This window comes from Centrocercus urophasianus, unplaced genomic scaffold (genome assembly GCF_019232065.1).
Source record: "Centrocercus urophasianus isolate 14NV4802_14NV808 unplaced genomic scaffold, USGS_Curo_1.0 seq_9, whole genome shotgun sequence".
Lineage (NCBI taxonomy): Eukaryota > Metazoa > Chordata > Aves > Galliformes > Phasianidae > Centrocercus > Centrocercus urophasianus.
The window spans coordinates 29986032-30002169 of NW_024885532.1; the positions used below are offsets into that span (position 1 = coordinate 29986032).

Sequence of the window (16138 nt, forward strand, 5' to 3'; positions counted from 1 at the left end):
GGAAGTGCACATGAGAGGACCAATAAGAGAAGGAAAACAATTTAGAAATGGCACTTGGAGATATTAGAACCTGTTTCATGTCCACATGAAGCCGTGCTGGGCTTACCTGCAGAAGCCACATCACAAAGAGTGAATGCTGCATGGCATTATGTTAGTGACCCTCATGGGGGAGGGGCTGTGTACTGCCTCTCAGCCACTGCTGCACTCACTCCTTCTTCTTTTTAATGGCTGCTTTGGCTGAATTGAGAAATTATTGAGTAGGTAAAAAGATTCTCTTTCTTTATTTCTTTGTTATTGCTGTCATTTCAAAGAATGCTCATGGCTACTCTAAAGACAATAAATGAAGATGAGTTTTATTTCTTCTTTGATCCATACAATGAAAACCAATTTTGTCATAATTTGAGATAACCACACATAGGAAATCATAAATGAATCCGATGGAGAGAGAACAGGTACTCAACCTCCTGAGCGAATGAAGGTTTCATCTGAAGTTTTGAGTCATCATAAATTGGATATATCCGATCTTAAACCTTGAAAATCATTACGTGCAATGATCACCAACAGCAATGTCAGCTCCCTTCAAATCCAGCAAATATACCACTTTGCTTTCTATTTCTGGTAGGAGCAAACCAGCTCTGTTGTACCATGCTGCTACAACCACCTTCAGTGATGGTTCTTAAACTGAACTCCCACTGTTCTAAACATTGGTAAGCTGCTGGCCTGCTACTCTCTGCAGCAAATTTCTCTTTCAATTTTTCTTGGTGACCTCACCAGCTTCAAAACAGCCTGAAAATTACACATTTCAGAGGACAGTGTTAAGTTCATCTTTTTACCCTAACTTCTGAAGAAGGACTCTGACTTCTGTTGGTGCCTGCGAGGATTAAATTTAACCTTCTCAATTTTGTTGCTTGGGAAGGAGAACTGGTGCTGAATTTAGTAAAAATGAAGAGATTCTCAATGCAAGTTATGGGAGCTACAGAATTCCTTTATATGTTTTATAATATACTGTCGAATGAGGAAATAAGGAGTTCCACCCTCCATATCTATTAATTATCATATTGCTGCGTAGATGATAGATTATTTAAGCACAGTGTGAAAACTGAGGTAACAGATCAGAAGATGGCAAACACAACAAAATAAGAAGGGCCAGGCCCATTCGTTTCCTAAATATGTTGGGTTAGTCAAAAGGCCAGCCTTACAAAATCCTTTAGGTCTCCTACACATTTCTTAATGCACTCTAGTAGACAAAAATACAAATAAGTTCTCTGCATTTTAGTACATAAACAATGGCATTCTTTAGAAATACTATTACCACATGTTTGTATCCAATATTCAGGGGTAAATTAACAGCATCCCAATAGCAGTTTGAAGACTTTCTATAGATGAACTCTTTTCCAACTTTGCATAGAAATAATACAGGAAATTTAGTGGTTCTGCACAACAATGTCAGTAGATTCCAAATAACATAATATCTCTCCAGGTAATTGTTCGAGGTGTCCTTTATTTCACTGAATCTGTTCCTTTTGTACAAGAAAAATATAATGATAAAAGAACGTTCCAAAGCCCTTCAACATGTAATAACAACAACTCTTTGTTTTGAAAAGAGATGATTGCAGTGCAGTAACAAAGAATACATAAAGCTATTCAGCTCGTGTATCGGTATAAAAAAGCCTGCTGTACTCAGCACCAGCTTAATGAGCCTTGGACACAATCAATCTTCACTAACAATAGTAGGTCTCAGATTTCAGTGTATTAACTAGAGATGCAAAGCTGACAAGTTGAAATCTTCCCTGAAACAGTTTTTGAGTTCATAAATACCTGGTGAGTGGAGCTTGGTGGCTGTCACTGCTGATCTCTTGGGGGAGGAGATAGCTGGTCTGTTAGCATCCTGATCCTTTTGTATTTCTTTCTTCAAGCCTGTTTCAAAAAAAGTAGAAGCAGAAAGAAACCCATTTAATAATTCTGCTTGCAATTGCACAGAGCTATGTCATAGAATCATGTTGGGAAAGACCTTCGAGATCATCTAGTCCATTAGCCCATCAACACCAAGCCTGCTAACCATGACCCTCCATGATTCCATGACCCTCTCCAGATTTCTTGACCCTCTCCAGACTTCTTGAACATCTTCAGGGATGAGAACACCATCGCCTTCCTGCACACCCTGTTCTAATGCATCACCACTCCTGAGAAGACATTTTTCCTAATATCCAACTGGAACCTCCCCTGGTGCAACTTGAGGCCATGCCCTCTTGTCCTATGGCTGTTACCTGGGAGAAAAGGCCAATTCTCACCTTGTTTATCTTGTTCAGGCAGTTATAGAGAGTGATGAGGTCTCCCCTGGCCTCTTCTTCTTCACACTAAACAATTCCAGTTCCCTCAGCTGCTCCTCATAAGACTTGTGCTCCAGACCCTGACTCCATCTTCCATTTTGGTCTACAGAAATGTACTCTGGCTATTTCTACAGTGGATAAAAGTGATAATTACATAGGGCAATCATACACTTCAGGGACACTTAGTGGATGCCTCCCCCCTCTCCAAAGCCACAACTGGTAATAACAGCAGCACCAGGTTTCCCTCGGACAGAGGGTCACCCTGCCACTTCTGCCTGCGTCAGGCCCTGTGAGCACAGCTGCAGATACAGCATTTGTCACGCACTGCAAACCATGGCTCCTATCTCCTAGCAGTGTCTCAGCACTTGCTTGGGAAATGCAGCTGAAGAGCATAGGGATATGCACACAGGCCTCACATTCAGCTGTGACTGCAGGAGGATGGCACCCGAAGCTTAACAGCCTCTCCCCCTGTTCCTAGGGAAACTGCCACATCGTTCATGCCAGCTGATGAAGAACTCTTCTTCATATCTTTGCTTTGGTCCATCTCCACTTTCCCTGCTGTTTGTAAACTGGAGACATTGAGGCTGTGATTCTCATTTGTGATGGACGCTTTCCACAGTGAAGTGACAGAGGGTATAAGCTACCTGTGCCTACCACCTGCTACACTACACTTAACTACAGAGCAGGACATGAAACAAATTTATGGCACCATTCCATTACTAAGGACTCAGTAAAAGCAACCTGGCATGGGAAGTGTGAGCCAAAAGCATGGTTTGTTTTGTGAGACATAGTTTACAAGGTTATAGATTTGAGCACTACCTTTTCCAGGCGATAAGAACTTGGTTTTGTTGTGGTTTTCAGTATAGAAATACAGTGTGCAAATGGGCCATACCTCAAGCTCATCCATCATTTTTTCTTTGGCAAATGCCAAGCACAAGCACAGAAGGTGATGTGCATTTTCCTCACACTTTCAGCAGTAATAAAGGGCACAGACATAACTGCTTTTGAGAAGTTTTGAATGGGGAACACCTAAGGAATCACTTCAGGCTCTTAACCTTAATCACAAAGCAAGGAACAGCAATTCCCCAATTACAGCACAGTTGAAAGAAAGCAGAGGAAAGCAGCAGAGGAGCCCTGAGGGTTCCATCGTTCTGTACAGGGCACCATGAGGTCTGTGCATCAGAGCCAGTGCCCATCAGGGACCCTTGCATGGGAGGGATCAACAGAATGAGCTTGAAGCAGGTTGCAAACAAAGATACAAAGGATTATCTTGGCAAGAACAGGAAAGAAGGATTGATGACAAAGTGGGGAAGTGAGGATAACTACCCTCCATGAGTTCACAACATTTTTTGGGTTCTCCCTCCTGAGCAAAAGAATCCTGACAGAAGCTCCTTCACAAGGAGAGATTTAAGAACTGTAGAATGCAAAAAAAAAAGGACAGTTCCAACATTATAGTTCTATGACTGCTTCTACCCTGCTGAGCACAACACCCACAGGGAGCCTTTAGGGAAAGGGCCATCCTTGGCATCAGAACTTGCATGAGAACTTGTACAGAAAGTCCTTCTAAAAATGGGGTTTTCCTTTGAAACAACAGCTGCTAGCTTGTTAAAAAAGAAACATTCAGAAACCAAGTTGATTTCAAGAGAAATTCCTGCACAGAAAATTAATTTCTAAATAACATAGTTTGTCCTTTTCTCACTTCCCAGAGACAGAGAATTTCAAGTTTAAAACAGTTTTAGTAAGTAGTATAGTAAAATAGTCCAAAGATTTAAAATAGGAGAGCGCTGACGTAATGATCAGCACAGTGCTGTACTGTAGGGCACAACACAGCAGGAGGTTGTGCAGGCTGAGCTCTTTACCTGAGTGTCTGAGAAGTAACTCAAAGATTTTCATTTACATAGGAAGTTTGATACTCCACTGTGACCAGGAAACAACTCTCAGTTCAGTCATTACAATGGTTCTGAATGCATAGAAAAAAATATAAGACTCTGGCCATCATACCTAGTCTGAAAAGTCAAAAGTGCATACAATCAAAATAATAGAAAATACATCAAACACGACTATAAGAGGAAACAAAGCACCACAAGCGTATGTTTCTTTAACACGTGCACTGTTCAGATTTTGTTCGAATTTGTTTGACATTCTGACCTGCAATAAACTCTACTTAAACTCTCACTATTACTGCCCATAGCTTGGAAATGGGGAGCTGCAGTTAGTTCTATGCTAAATGCCCATCTACTTTTCCTGGTTTCCTCTCTTTTAAAAGCTATTCTTTCATACAGAAATAGATATTTCAGGCCAGAAGGTAACTACATACATGAATACTTGCTAGTGTTTCCCACCAGAGTGATTATATCATTTACTTTTGCAAGTTGCATCCAAACACACAGTTCTGGAAACGTATTTACATTTCCTAATTAACACAGCCTGCTTCAAACCAAAGAGGAGGAGCAACGACAACATTTATTAGAAACTAAAGTTAAATCACCCAGAAATTAGTTGGAAATAGCAGACACAGAAAGCTGCTCATCTACCCCTGGCCAGTGCTCAGAGTGAAGCACTCACCATTTAAGCTATCTTCTCAGGACCTGCTGCAGAACCAGCCTAGATATTTGTGTGCACCTTTCTGAATCTTCAAAAGTTGGTACAATGGGACAATTTGTTCTCACACTTCAGATTGACTCTAATAAATTACACATCGAGTATTTACTCCAAACCAGATCCCAGCAAACTCTAGATGTCACGAACAACTCAGAGGGCTGGCTGTGTTCAGCTGGCTACCAGCTGTTGTCAGGCATATTTTATAAGTTAACAAAAGCACTTTGCACATTTAAGAACCCCAAGGAAGTGCTTTCAGGCACTCACAGACACAGATAGCCACCTCGAGCTTTCTCCTGCCTTTCCCCTGACACCTACAACTAGTCATGTCCTTGACAAGCAATGACACTCTCGTGCACACGCTGTTTGAGACAAAGTGAGCAAATCTGGAAATACGATGGATTCTGTAGAATAAGAGCAGTCTAATTCTCTCCAGGGACTCTGCACATCCTGTGATCTATGAGATTGAAAGGCTTTGAATAAGTAAGTAGGTGTAGAAGAAAGACTACATATTTGGTGAAGCAGAAAAAGCTGGCACTTGTAGTTTTCCCAATCCAATGAGAAAAAAGAAAAGGACAGGGACTGTTACAGCGATTTGTCTCAAAGTGATTGTTTTCTTCCTGCATTAAAAAAAATGTATCTGATGTTAAAAAGTACAGGAAAAACTAAAACAAAAACAACCCCTAAGGATCTGAACTATTCTTTGCCCTGAATAGAAAAATCCAAGCTAGCTCAGGCTAAGAACACCTCATCTTAGCTGCAGAGGTAAAACAGCCTCCCTTTCTCTTACTGCCATTTTACATGGATCCAATGGCATTTTACTGCCACTTCCTCACAGAGCTGTGCTACAGCCAAGTTTCAGAGTGCAGTTCCAGGGGAAGGGGCTGGAAAACCTGCAGCTGAGTGTCTCACTTTCACCTGCGGCGTAGCACTCCATATCCCCACATTCCTCACAGGAACAAACACAACCCAGCACATAGGTACCGTTCAGTTTTTAATGGGAAGTGGCTGCAAGGGAGAACACAGCAGCAGCAGGTTCTGCCTCTCCATCCCCGACAGGAACACTGGTGCTCATTTCTCCCCCTCACGCTGACCTTAGCTCATCCTCTACCCTCCTGGGGCTGTGTTGTCTGGGTTTTGCAGAAGCTGATTAAAAGAAGCACATTTTACAGTGTGAGCTCGCTGGCGAGAGCTGTAATAACACTGGCCTCCTATTTTTCATCTTGACTGATTGCATTTAACAGCCTGCTCTGATACATATGATTTACTGGTACTTGTAAAAGCTCACGAATTGGCTGGGTTAGTTTTCTGAACAATACTTTTGATTGTCTTTAATTTAATGGGCCAAGCAGAAACAAGTTGCCCAAATGAATTCTTTATTGCTGCTGTCATTGCACATGAATTATGAGGTTTCTTATGGGGAATAATAGCCACTTGTCTGTGAGATAAACATTAAATAAGAATTAATAGGCTGAAATAAGTATTCCATAACACACACATGAAACTGCATAACAAGACACAGAGAAACATAACATCCTTCAGCTCTGTAATTCTACGGACTGATGTCTGCCAAGTCCATCCAGTGGGCAGAGCTGAGGAACAAGAGGCAAGCTGATCTGGTGCCTCAGATCAGAACTGCAGGCACAAACACGGAAGCCCAGGCCGTATTAGTCTGCTGAAAGTAAGCTGAAGTATCAAAAATAGCATTCAGAAATACCAAACTGGTTCCCCAAGAGGGCCCTCTGGCAGAGCTGCTTTCCAGCCAGCTAGCTCTGTGCTGTTGTATGGCATTACTCCTCCCAGGGAAAGCTTTGCATCTGCCTTTGTTGGACATCATGAAGTTCCTGCTGTCACATTTCTCCTGCCTGTTGATGTCCCTCCGAACTGCAGCCCTAACCTCTAACACAGCAAATAACTTGCTGTGAGCATGCTCCATCCCTTTGTTCAGGTTTCCGATGAAGAAGGGAAGCAGCATTTGCTCAGTATCAATCCCTAACGGATGCCGGAATATCTACCTGTAGCAGGACTTTGCTTGGTCTAGCCACTTTTCCAGCCACCTTACTATTTATCTGAACATCTGCAGCTAGCTGAGATACCTAAGCACTTTCCCAAGAGAACCAGGGTATGAAAGAAAACCACAGAAAGAGGTTTCAGGCCAAATGCATGTTTTCAATGTTGTTTTTTTTTTGTCCAAATTATGACAGAATTAGATCCTGGTTTCATTTACAATCTGGACTGTCCCACAGTGAGGATTAAGCAACAGGGTTTCTAAAACACCTCCCCAAAAGGGTGAGAAGCTGTTAATCTGCTTCTGAGAATTTCCTTCTGCAATATTCCTACATTTTTCGACATTTAAAACAGAAAATTCAGCATGTGTGTGCATCAAAGATCACGTATTTTTATCAACGTGCGGAAGGAAGAAGCTTATATCTTTTCCAAAGTGGATCTTAGTGCAAAGTTCCAGATGGAGAGCTGCTTTCACCTAAGTCTTGCAACAAAATACAAAGCAATAATAGAAATGGTTATCACCGCATTTCTCAAAACAGCTTAAAATTGTAAGTGAAATTACAGGACATATATCAGTTTTCCCTTTCAAGTATTTTTTGTTGTTTTATTTTCTCTACGATGACAAGTGTGCAAATATGAAAGGGGTTTCATAACACCCAAAAAGGGCTGTGCAGCACACTGAAAGCTGATGAAGTGCACCTTTTCCCAAGTCAAGTCTAAAAAACATTCAGTTCATGTCTTTGAAACAATCAGCATGACAATGGATTTCCACTGCTACTGTCTCATGCCAGAACTTTTTCATCATCTGAATCACTGCAAAGCAGCAGTTACGAAACTCTTTTTACATTAATTAAAGGTGATCTATGCCCTCTAGTCCAATTTATTTGACAAGCAATTTTACTGCAATATCAGGAGTGTAATCTTTCTCCAGCAGTTGCCTTTTTTTCTTTTAAATGAGAATTGGCAGTGCAGGTGGTCTTTTCAGGTATTATCTAACACATGAAAGCTTCTTTTTTCCTCATTAATGGAGATAGATATGCTTCTTTTTGAAATCATTTCCTATTCATAAACAGTTAAAATAAGGTAATTCTTTGTATTTGAAACACAAACACATTTCTTACATCACTTGATTTTCCATTCTTTTAGAAACTTTCCTTATATTTAAGAGTCTGACTCACTCTCAGTGAAATACTTTCTATGCTCTTTACTTTTGTAGAAGATCCTGAATACAATACATACAGTGTCTGTGCACCTCATCTCACACTAATAACCCTACTTACATAGCTGCCATATCATGCACAGGAGGTTGGGATGCAGCTTGTGTTTATAAATGCGTATGCAACATCAAGCTGTAATGCAATTATTTCTAGGAGTAATAATTACTAGGATTGCTAGTATTACACAAAGAATACCTATTGTGCCATTGTCCAAATACACAGGAAGTGTAGAAGGTATGATTGTGGTTTCTCTGCTTTTCAAAAGCTTTACCAGGTGGCTGACTTCAGCAGCACTGCTCACGAGGTCAAAAGGAACAGAAAACTGGAGTGGTTCTGCTCCTTCTAGCCAACTCCACAGTGGCCTGGGCTGTGGAGAAACTGTGCTGAGATGGAAGGCAGACATGTGCCCCACCAACCATTCTTCGTAGAAGCTGTTCTCGTGATCCAGTTGCAAATACAAGTTCAGCAACAAGAGGCTCACAAGGCTGTGGAGGTCCTTTTTGAGAAGTAGCTAACAGGTGATCTACTTCCTCTTTTATCCTCTAAGCTACTGTCATCATAGAGCTTGATATATTACACATTTGTTAAAGATGTTGATAACTAGGAAAACATAAGACTAAAGCCAAGCCCAGCTTAGATTTTTTTGAGATGCATAGCAAAATCAAAGGGAAAGACAAACAAAAAAAAAACAAAAAAAAAAGGTGTCGCCTTTTATCTGGTCACAAAAAAATCATATATTGTATTGATGGTTTCAGCTTCATCTTCTCTATCAGATCCTTCAAGCCACTGATTGTAGCAGAAAGCCCTTCTCTGTGAGTGTTTCAACCAAGCAATTTTTTCTTAAAATGGAGTGACCGGAATTTTCAGTGCTTAAGGTCTTTATCTGTATTTTGTACTAACTTCTCCTTCCCAGTTTCACTTGCAGTGTGTGTTACTGGGGGATGTACATAGAGATGAAATGCTGCCTAAGGAGGGCCATATTGGATAAGGCTGGTGACTTATGTAAAATTATTTACTTTGGAATCTAAATTGGTAATCTGATCTGAACTCGACAGAACTTCCACACTTGTACTGAATTTCTCTTTTATTTAAAACCTTCCAACTCTGCCTAGCTATACACAATCCCACACCCTACACCATGGAGTGGTCTATCCTAAGTATCACTCTAAAGGAAAGTCATGAATAAGAATAGTCTGATTTGTCTTTCTGCACAGTATTTCCTCTAAATGGGCATCTATGAAGCAACAACATTTTAGGGACAAACATTTAAAAATTAGAAAGGAAACCTGAAGGATAATCTTAGGAGAGAAGAGACTACAAAGTGGATGATAATAATAAGGCCTTTTTCACTGGACATGCAGTGGAAAATCAAGGAAAGACTAATGATACTGGAACTATAGATTATTTCTAGGAGCAAATACGTAGAGTCATGAAAACTGAGGAGGTAAAGAAAGATACAGGCATAGTTAGGCTTTCCCAGCTCCAAGAGTCCAACTCACAAGAAGCAGTACTAAAGCAAAGCTCTCTGAAAAACATGCTGGTTTTGGAGAAACTTTGTGTCAGATTGTCTTTGTGATAGAGCAAATCCAGGTAATGTTTAGGTGAAATAACCTCCTACTTCACTACCCTCATAGAAACACAGTGGTATTGGTTTTATTCACTAAAATGTTATGTTATCTCCATGTACCTCAATCTCTCAGTGACATATATACATCCTGGTTGCCAGAATGGTGCTGTGGTTTCGATTTTTGATGAAAATAGTGTTGAGAACACACCAACGTCTTAGATGTTGCTAAGCAGTGCTTGCACTCAGTCAACAACATTTCTGCTTCTCGCACTGCCCTAACTTTAAGGAGGTTGGAATGCACAGAAAGCTGAGAGGACAACTGACCCAAATGGACCACAGGAGCATTCCTGAATACATTTCAAAAAGACCCCATGCAAACAGAGACTGAATCAGCACTGTGACAATACGCCCATGAATGGCGAGTAAGCAGCAAAATGGCATCATAACAAAATTTCTACATTTCCTGGCCTAACAAAGATGACATTTCAAGTACTCATGTTTGGAACACCTACCAGCAGGTGCAGTGGCAGTTTTTGGTGCTGGAAGTAAGCTCCTGCGAGGAGTCGCTGTGCCGCTCGATACCTGTGTTGCGCTCTTGCTGCTACTCTTGGGTATGTCTTTAGAAGGTGCAGATGCCTTAGGAGTGGTTTGTTCTTCATTTCCAAGGCTGGAACCTGCAGGAGACCAAAACTGCCCTAATTATAAGTTCATAAAAAATGTATGTGAACTTTGGCACACAAACTGAGCTTGTATTAGCAATTATAACACAATAACAAAAACATATTGCCATTTCAAGTTGGGCAAAATTTCATGGATTTTCTCCAGTACAAATGGTTACATAGAAACAGTTCCCAGCAACTTCCTTAAATGCTAGGTGCTGGTGGCTGTTGGATTCTAACTCTAAGAAGGACATAAAATTTGTTTTTTGCTAGCTTCTTAAAGGTATCTGGCTGTGAGGCTCCTAAGAAAATCAAGAGGTTTCTAAATCTATGCATGTAGCAATTTTTTGAGGCACTGTAGTTGCCGCAGAAGCCACCCAATACCCTCATATTGAGACTTGGGTGTTACTGGCTCTCAGTGAAAAGGACAAGAGCAGGTCTCAGTGCTGCAAGGCACTGAACTCTCCCCACCAGGAGAGATTTCCTACAAGTATTTCCCCAGATCACACTCAGACATTTGAGTAATAAGCTGAAAAAATAATTCTGCCTTAACTCTCACAGCCACTTCAATCGCATTCTCATACCGAATCTTGGGTTGCCAAGGTTTCCAGTTTATATTGAGCTCTTTCAAAACCTATAATGGGTTTGCTTTCCTCCTGTATTTCCCACCTAGGGAATAATCACATCCTACGCTCCCTGTAGATGTAAGGAAATCAATCTTTTCTTAACATTTGAAGAAGTCAAAGTTGGAGTGTCTTCTTTACCTATTGAGTAGAAAGCCTATGAAACGCCAAAGATTACAGCATGTCTGGACCTGAACATTTGCAAAAAGATGAGCATTTTGCTTGAAAAACTGAGCAGAGATAGTTGCAAGGAATACACAGGGTTTCAGAAAATGGCCATAATTTTTGTTTTCATTATTCAAAAAAGATAAAATATCACACAGTGCTGTTTACGTACTGCCTGCAGGGAAAGAATAACATTCTTAAAATAATCAGCATGTTCACGTTTTCAGTCTTCTTAAGATGTAGGATTCCTATACGTGTGCAAGAAAGATTTTTTTAGCACCCTTGCTGAAAATCCACTAGGGAAGAAGGCTAGTAAAGAGAACCTTCTTTTCTAATAAAGGAAGAACATACCTTCTGGCTCTAACGAAACAGTGTAAGTTTTTTTTGTGTGTCTTTAGGGTTGCCTGTATATATCTTAAGTTAATGTTAAAAAACTCATTGTTAAAAATTCAAACAAAACAATCTGCTGTTCTCTGTGCAGGAAAATACAAAGCATTCATCACCTTCACACCAATGAGCAGATAATAACCCCTCAGCACAACAGACAGTTGTTTTATACCCAAATTACAAGGCTTCTTCACCTGTGTAACAACCACTGAAAACCATGTGCTGAATTATCTGCTGATGAAAGACCGCTGACTTGAGTAAAGTCATGTTAGTGTAACAGCTGCAGCTGTGCCCAAGGACAGGGGCATCTTAAAGCAAATTGAGGTGTTTGGCTTCAATCTGCCTGCATCCTTGCAAAGGATGCAAACTGCTGGTTTGGATATGCACTCACCCCACCAGCTTGTGTATCAGCATTTGTAGAAAAAAAAAAGATGATTTCCTTGGCTTTTTGCTCTAATGTTTAAAAACAGAAAGGCAAACCTTGAGGAGGAAACTATTCCTGTTGTTTGCAGAGACGTGCAATTCAAATAATCTTTAATTGAAACCTCATATACCTATCCTTATTCTCTGATGTGAAATTTATGATAGAGAACATTTCTGTTCAAAAATCCGCAGTTCCCTTGCTGAAGAATGAAGCACCAAGGGAAATTACACAAATTCTTATTAAAAAAAATAATTTCCTTAGGTCTTGAAGATGGAGTGCAGCTAGCTGCAAACACCTCTGCCATCCAAAGCACGGCACACAGGATCTGCTGATTAAACATATGGTGGATGCAGAGGCTGAAAACATGACCTGGTCAGGTTCCTGAATCAAGAATGCCCTGGGCTGCACGCCTCCTCTGTGGGCTGAGATTGTTCAGTCTAAAGAAGAGGCTCAGGGGAGACCTTATCACTCTCTGAAGAGCCTGAAGTGGAGGTTGGCCTCTTCTCCCGTGTAACTAGAGGTCAGACAGGTGATAATGGCCTTACGTTGCACCAAGGTAGGTTTAGGTCAGATATAAGTAAGAATTTCTTCTCAGAAAGAGCAGAGAGACTGTGGCACAGCTCCCAGGAGGCGGTGCAGCCACCGACCCCAGAGGTTTCGGGAGCCGTGTGGATGCGGCACTGGGGGAAGAGGTCAGTGGGCACGGTGGGGTGGGCTGGCGGTTGGTCTAGATGACCTTAGTGGTCTTTTCCAACCTTAACGATTCTGCGAAGAAAAGATTTGGCTTTTGATGGTTTAATGACCAAAGCACTGTGTAAGATAAGCTGCATGGCTGCACTGGGTGTCTGTGGCAAGCCACAGCCGGTTCCAGCCGGTTCCAGTCAGCTCCAGTGGCCTCACCTCAGAGCACAACCATGCTGGTGACGCCTCTGAAAGAGTATATTTAAGATTAAAAAACATGGCCCAGCAGTGCACGGTCAACTGCGTGATAAGAAAGCACGAGAGAAGCAGCCCTGCAGTCCCAAGGGCAGTGTAGCAGGAAGGCAAGAGAAGCAGCTCCCTGCAGCCTGGGAGAGAACCATGGAGGAGCATGCTGCCCCCCTGCAGACAAGGGGCACCACACGGAGCGTACCTCCACGTGCAGCCATGGAGGAGCCCACGGGGCAGCAGTGCATGTAGCCGTGAGAAGGCTGCAGCCCACTGAGAGCCCCCGCAGCAGAAGGCCCTGAGCCAGAGCTGCTGTCTGTGGGAGGAGCCTGAAGTGAGGCAGGTTTATCCTGAAGGACTGCAGCCCATGGACCACACTGGAGAAGGGGAGAAGTGTGAAGAGGAAGAAGGGACAGAGTGCAGCTGTTATGGACTAACATAAAACTCCCATTCCTCATACCTCTGGTGATGCTCAGCCAGAGGTAGAGGAGTGTATGTCCACAAGGCAGCATCTTGTCCCCTAGCAGTGGGGACAAAGAGGGCTCCATCTCACTACCAACGTTGTTGGATCCCACTTTGCAAATAGCATTCAAACAAGAAAGGAAGCTAAAATTACACAAAAAGCACATATTCCTCCTGATCTGAGAGGAATATAAGGGTTTCCATTTACACAGAGGAATTTGTCTCTTGAAGGAAAACTAGAAAGATTATTCATCAAATGGTACTTGTCAGTCTATCATCAGATAATGCTTCCCACTATTAGGTGCAGCAGGTGAGTCAGTAGGATCAGCCCTCCCAGAGTCTTTTGAGTTCTTGTTTTTAAGTAAGAGCATGAACAGAGACGCCAGATGTACCCTGCATTAAGAGTTTGCAGGTGACCACATCACCCCTGTACTGTACCTCTTCCCTCCAACTCCTCTAATTCTGCTTTTTATTTCAACCAAGAGAGATTCCTTGCTTGCCTTTGAAGCACCTGGTAAGTCATTTGGGTTCACCTGTATAAATCACCCTTTATTTTTGCAGACTCGTTGTTCTATGCAAAGTAGCACAGTTGACTTTGCAGGAAAGTACTTAAAAGAGTATTAACAATCTGCTGGAGCTACAGGCCTTCAGTCTAACTTTCAGCACCTCCTCACTATGAGCCCCAAGGAATCCTACTCTAGAACTTACGAAAAAATACAGGGGAGAAGGTTTTTGAAGACTTGAAAGTACTTCAGAGTGTCCCAACTGCACCCACTCACCCCACACCATTATGCCAGTGAAGGCATGCAGGATTCATGGCTGGAAGAGGGTCTGAGCAATCTGATCTAGCTGTAGGTGACCCTGTTCATTGCAGGGAGTAGGACCAGGTAACCCTTAAAAGTACCTACCAACTTAAACGATTCTATAATTCTGTGAAGTCAAGAACAGTTACATGCTGTAGGCTGTGCATTCAGAGAAAGCCATGACCAAAATCCCACAGGTTCCCAGGTGGTTAAGCCACCCTCTATCCGTATGCACTCCTTAAATTCGTGACGTCCTCTTCACCAACTGGCCCTGCCCTGCAGTAGCTTGCTTCTTGGAAGACCCTCTTATGTGCCACAAGGAGGAACCATTCATTTTCTAGAAGCACTTACAGAACGGAACATGGTATGATCTTAGGTGATATTACAAGCTCAGTGGGAGCATGAGTGGGGGGAATTCTGTGTTTGACAAGAAGTGAACTAGGCCAAGTCGCACGGGCAAGTCTTGTTTTGAGAGGAGAGAGCGATGGGATGGGCTGCATTCTGTAGCCTCACAGCCATGGCTTTCCTGTCTTGCTCAATGGCAATCAAGTCTGCTTTTGTTGGAGGATCTGGGTGATTTCTAGAAAAATAGCTTGCCTGACAATGCAGCGGGTCCCCAAGGAATATCAAAATACAAGTGCAGCTGCTTCTGTTGCTCCCTGTCTTGTGGGCTGCTATGTGAAGCCTTTTGAAAGGCAGCAAATTTCCAGCTCTTCACAGCAGGTCAAGCATTCTCTATGCTGGCAGCAGGCATGGAGCTGCAAGCTCCTGTCACAGCTGCAGTCACACCTGAGATGACAGGAACGTGCTAGCATCATAAATTTTCACCGAAGTACAAACATTTACCCAGGGTAGTATCAAGCCCTTCAGAGACTCTTACACACTACTTGACTCCAAGTTTAATAACAACAAAGGTAGTCTAGTTATTGTAGCAACGAACCGATATCACTCGTGTTTCTAAAGCACTTTCCAGTCATAAAACTCAATGAGCTTTACAAATAACAAAAGGATGAAGGAGTTCAGCTACTCTCAAAATTCACACAGCAAGGGAACAGCAGAGACAGGCACAAAAGCATTCAGGAAAACCTGATGATGAATGAGCCTAGAATGAATTTTCTTGGCCTGCAAAATGTTGGGATGTATTGTTCCGCTGAGTTTTTCTAGGCTGCACTTCTGTGCCCCAGTTTCCACGCACAAAATGAAATTTTAAATCACTGCCATGGGTAATGCTCTGATAAGGAAAATGCCTAAACTACTGTGAATAATCAGGTGATACTTGAAAATGCACGACATGCTTTTCACTACACTGGAACACACGCCCATCCTTTAATTAAGGCCCACTGTTTATTTATGACTTTTATCTATAGAGTGGCAATTTTTATAGATGGATAACAAGATTTGCCACTTGTCAAGTAAGCATTTTGTTTCTCTGCTTAGTGGGTTAGTGTTTTATTGCTCAACGCTGTAAAATTAAATAGAACGCTTCACAGCGTAGTCATCACTTGACACAACTGAATGTATGGCTCCGAAGCAATGCCACTGTCCAAGTGGTACACTGTGATCCCTGGGGGAGACCGTGCTGTTACGATGCTATGACAGCAGATGAAATTACCAGATTGTTATTTTATCTTTGCAGAGAGCCAGCTCCCGATAGTTTCCAATACCCAAGTCCAAATGGGCAATAGATCAGGGAAAAGCTGGTGACAGATTTCTCTTCCATCCAGAACAAGTAGCTCCATAAGGACTGATGCTCAAACAGTGCTTAAACGTAGAGTACTTACATGGAGTATTTTTTCCCATTACGTATTTCTAGCTCAGAGGTAATGACCTTCCTTACCATGTTCATTTTAGAGAGCGCTTGTTCATGCCTACGTGCCTTTATAAAATCTGTTTTAATGAAGTCTTAATAAACCCAAATTGTGAATTTTGAGCTTGATAACTGCCATTCAAGTAAGAAGCCAAATCTTCA

General features: G+C 42.0%; 1 protein-coding gene across 1 annotated transcript in view; it reads right to left on the reverse strand.

Annotated features, from left to right (window-relative positions):
- The window catches only part of MTUS2 (microtubule associated scaffold protein 2), a 160814-nt gene that overhangs the window by 54457 nt on the left and 90219 nt on the right, over positions 1-16138 (reverse strand). Inside the window, exons 4-5 of the mRNA XM_042839303.1 lie at positions 10232-10393; positions 1819-1917 (exon numbers count right to left, since the gene is read on the reverse strand). Of these exons, the coding sequence (XP_042695237.1) occupies positions 1819-1917; positions 10232-10393 (261 nt within the window). The remainder of the gene's footprint in view (positions 1-1818; positions 1918-10231; positions 10394-16138) is intronic.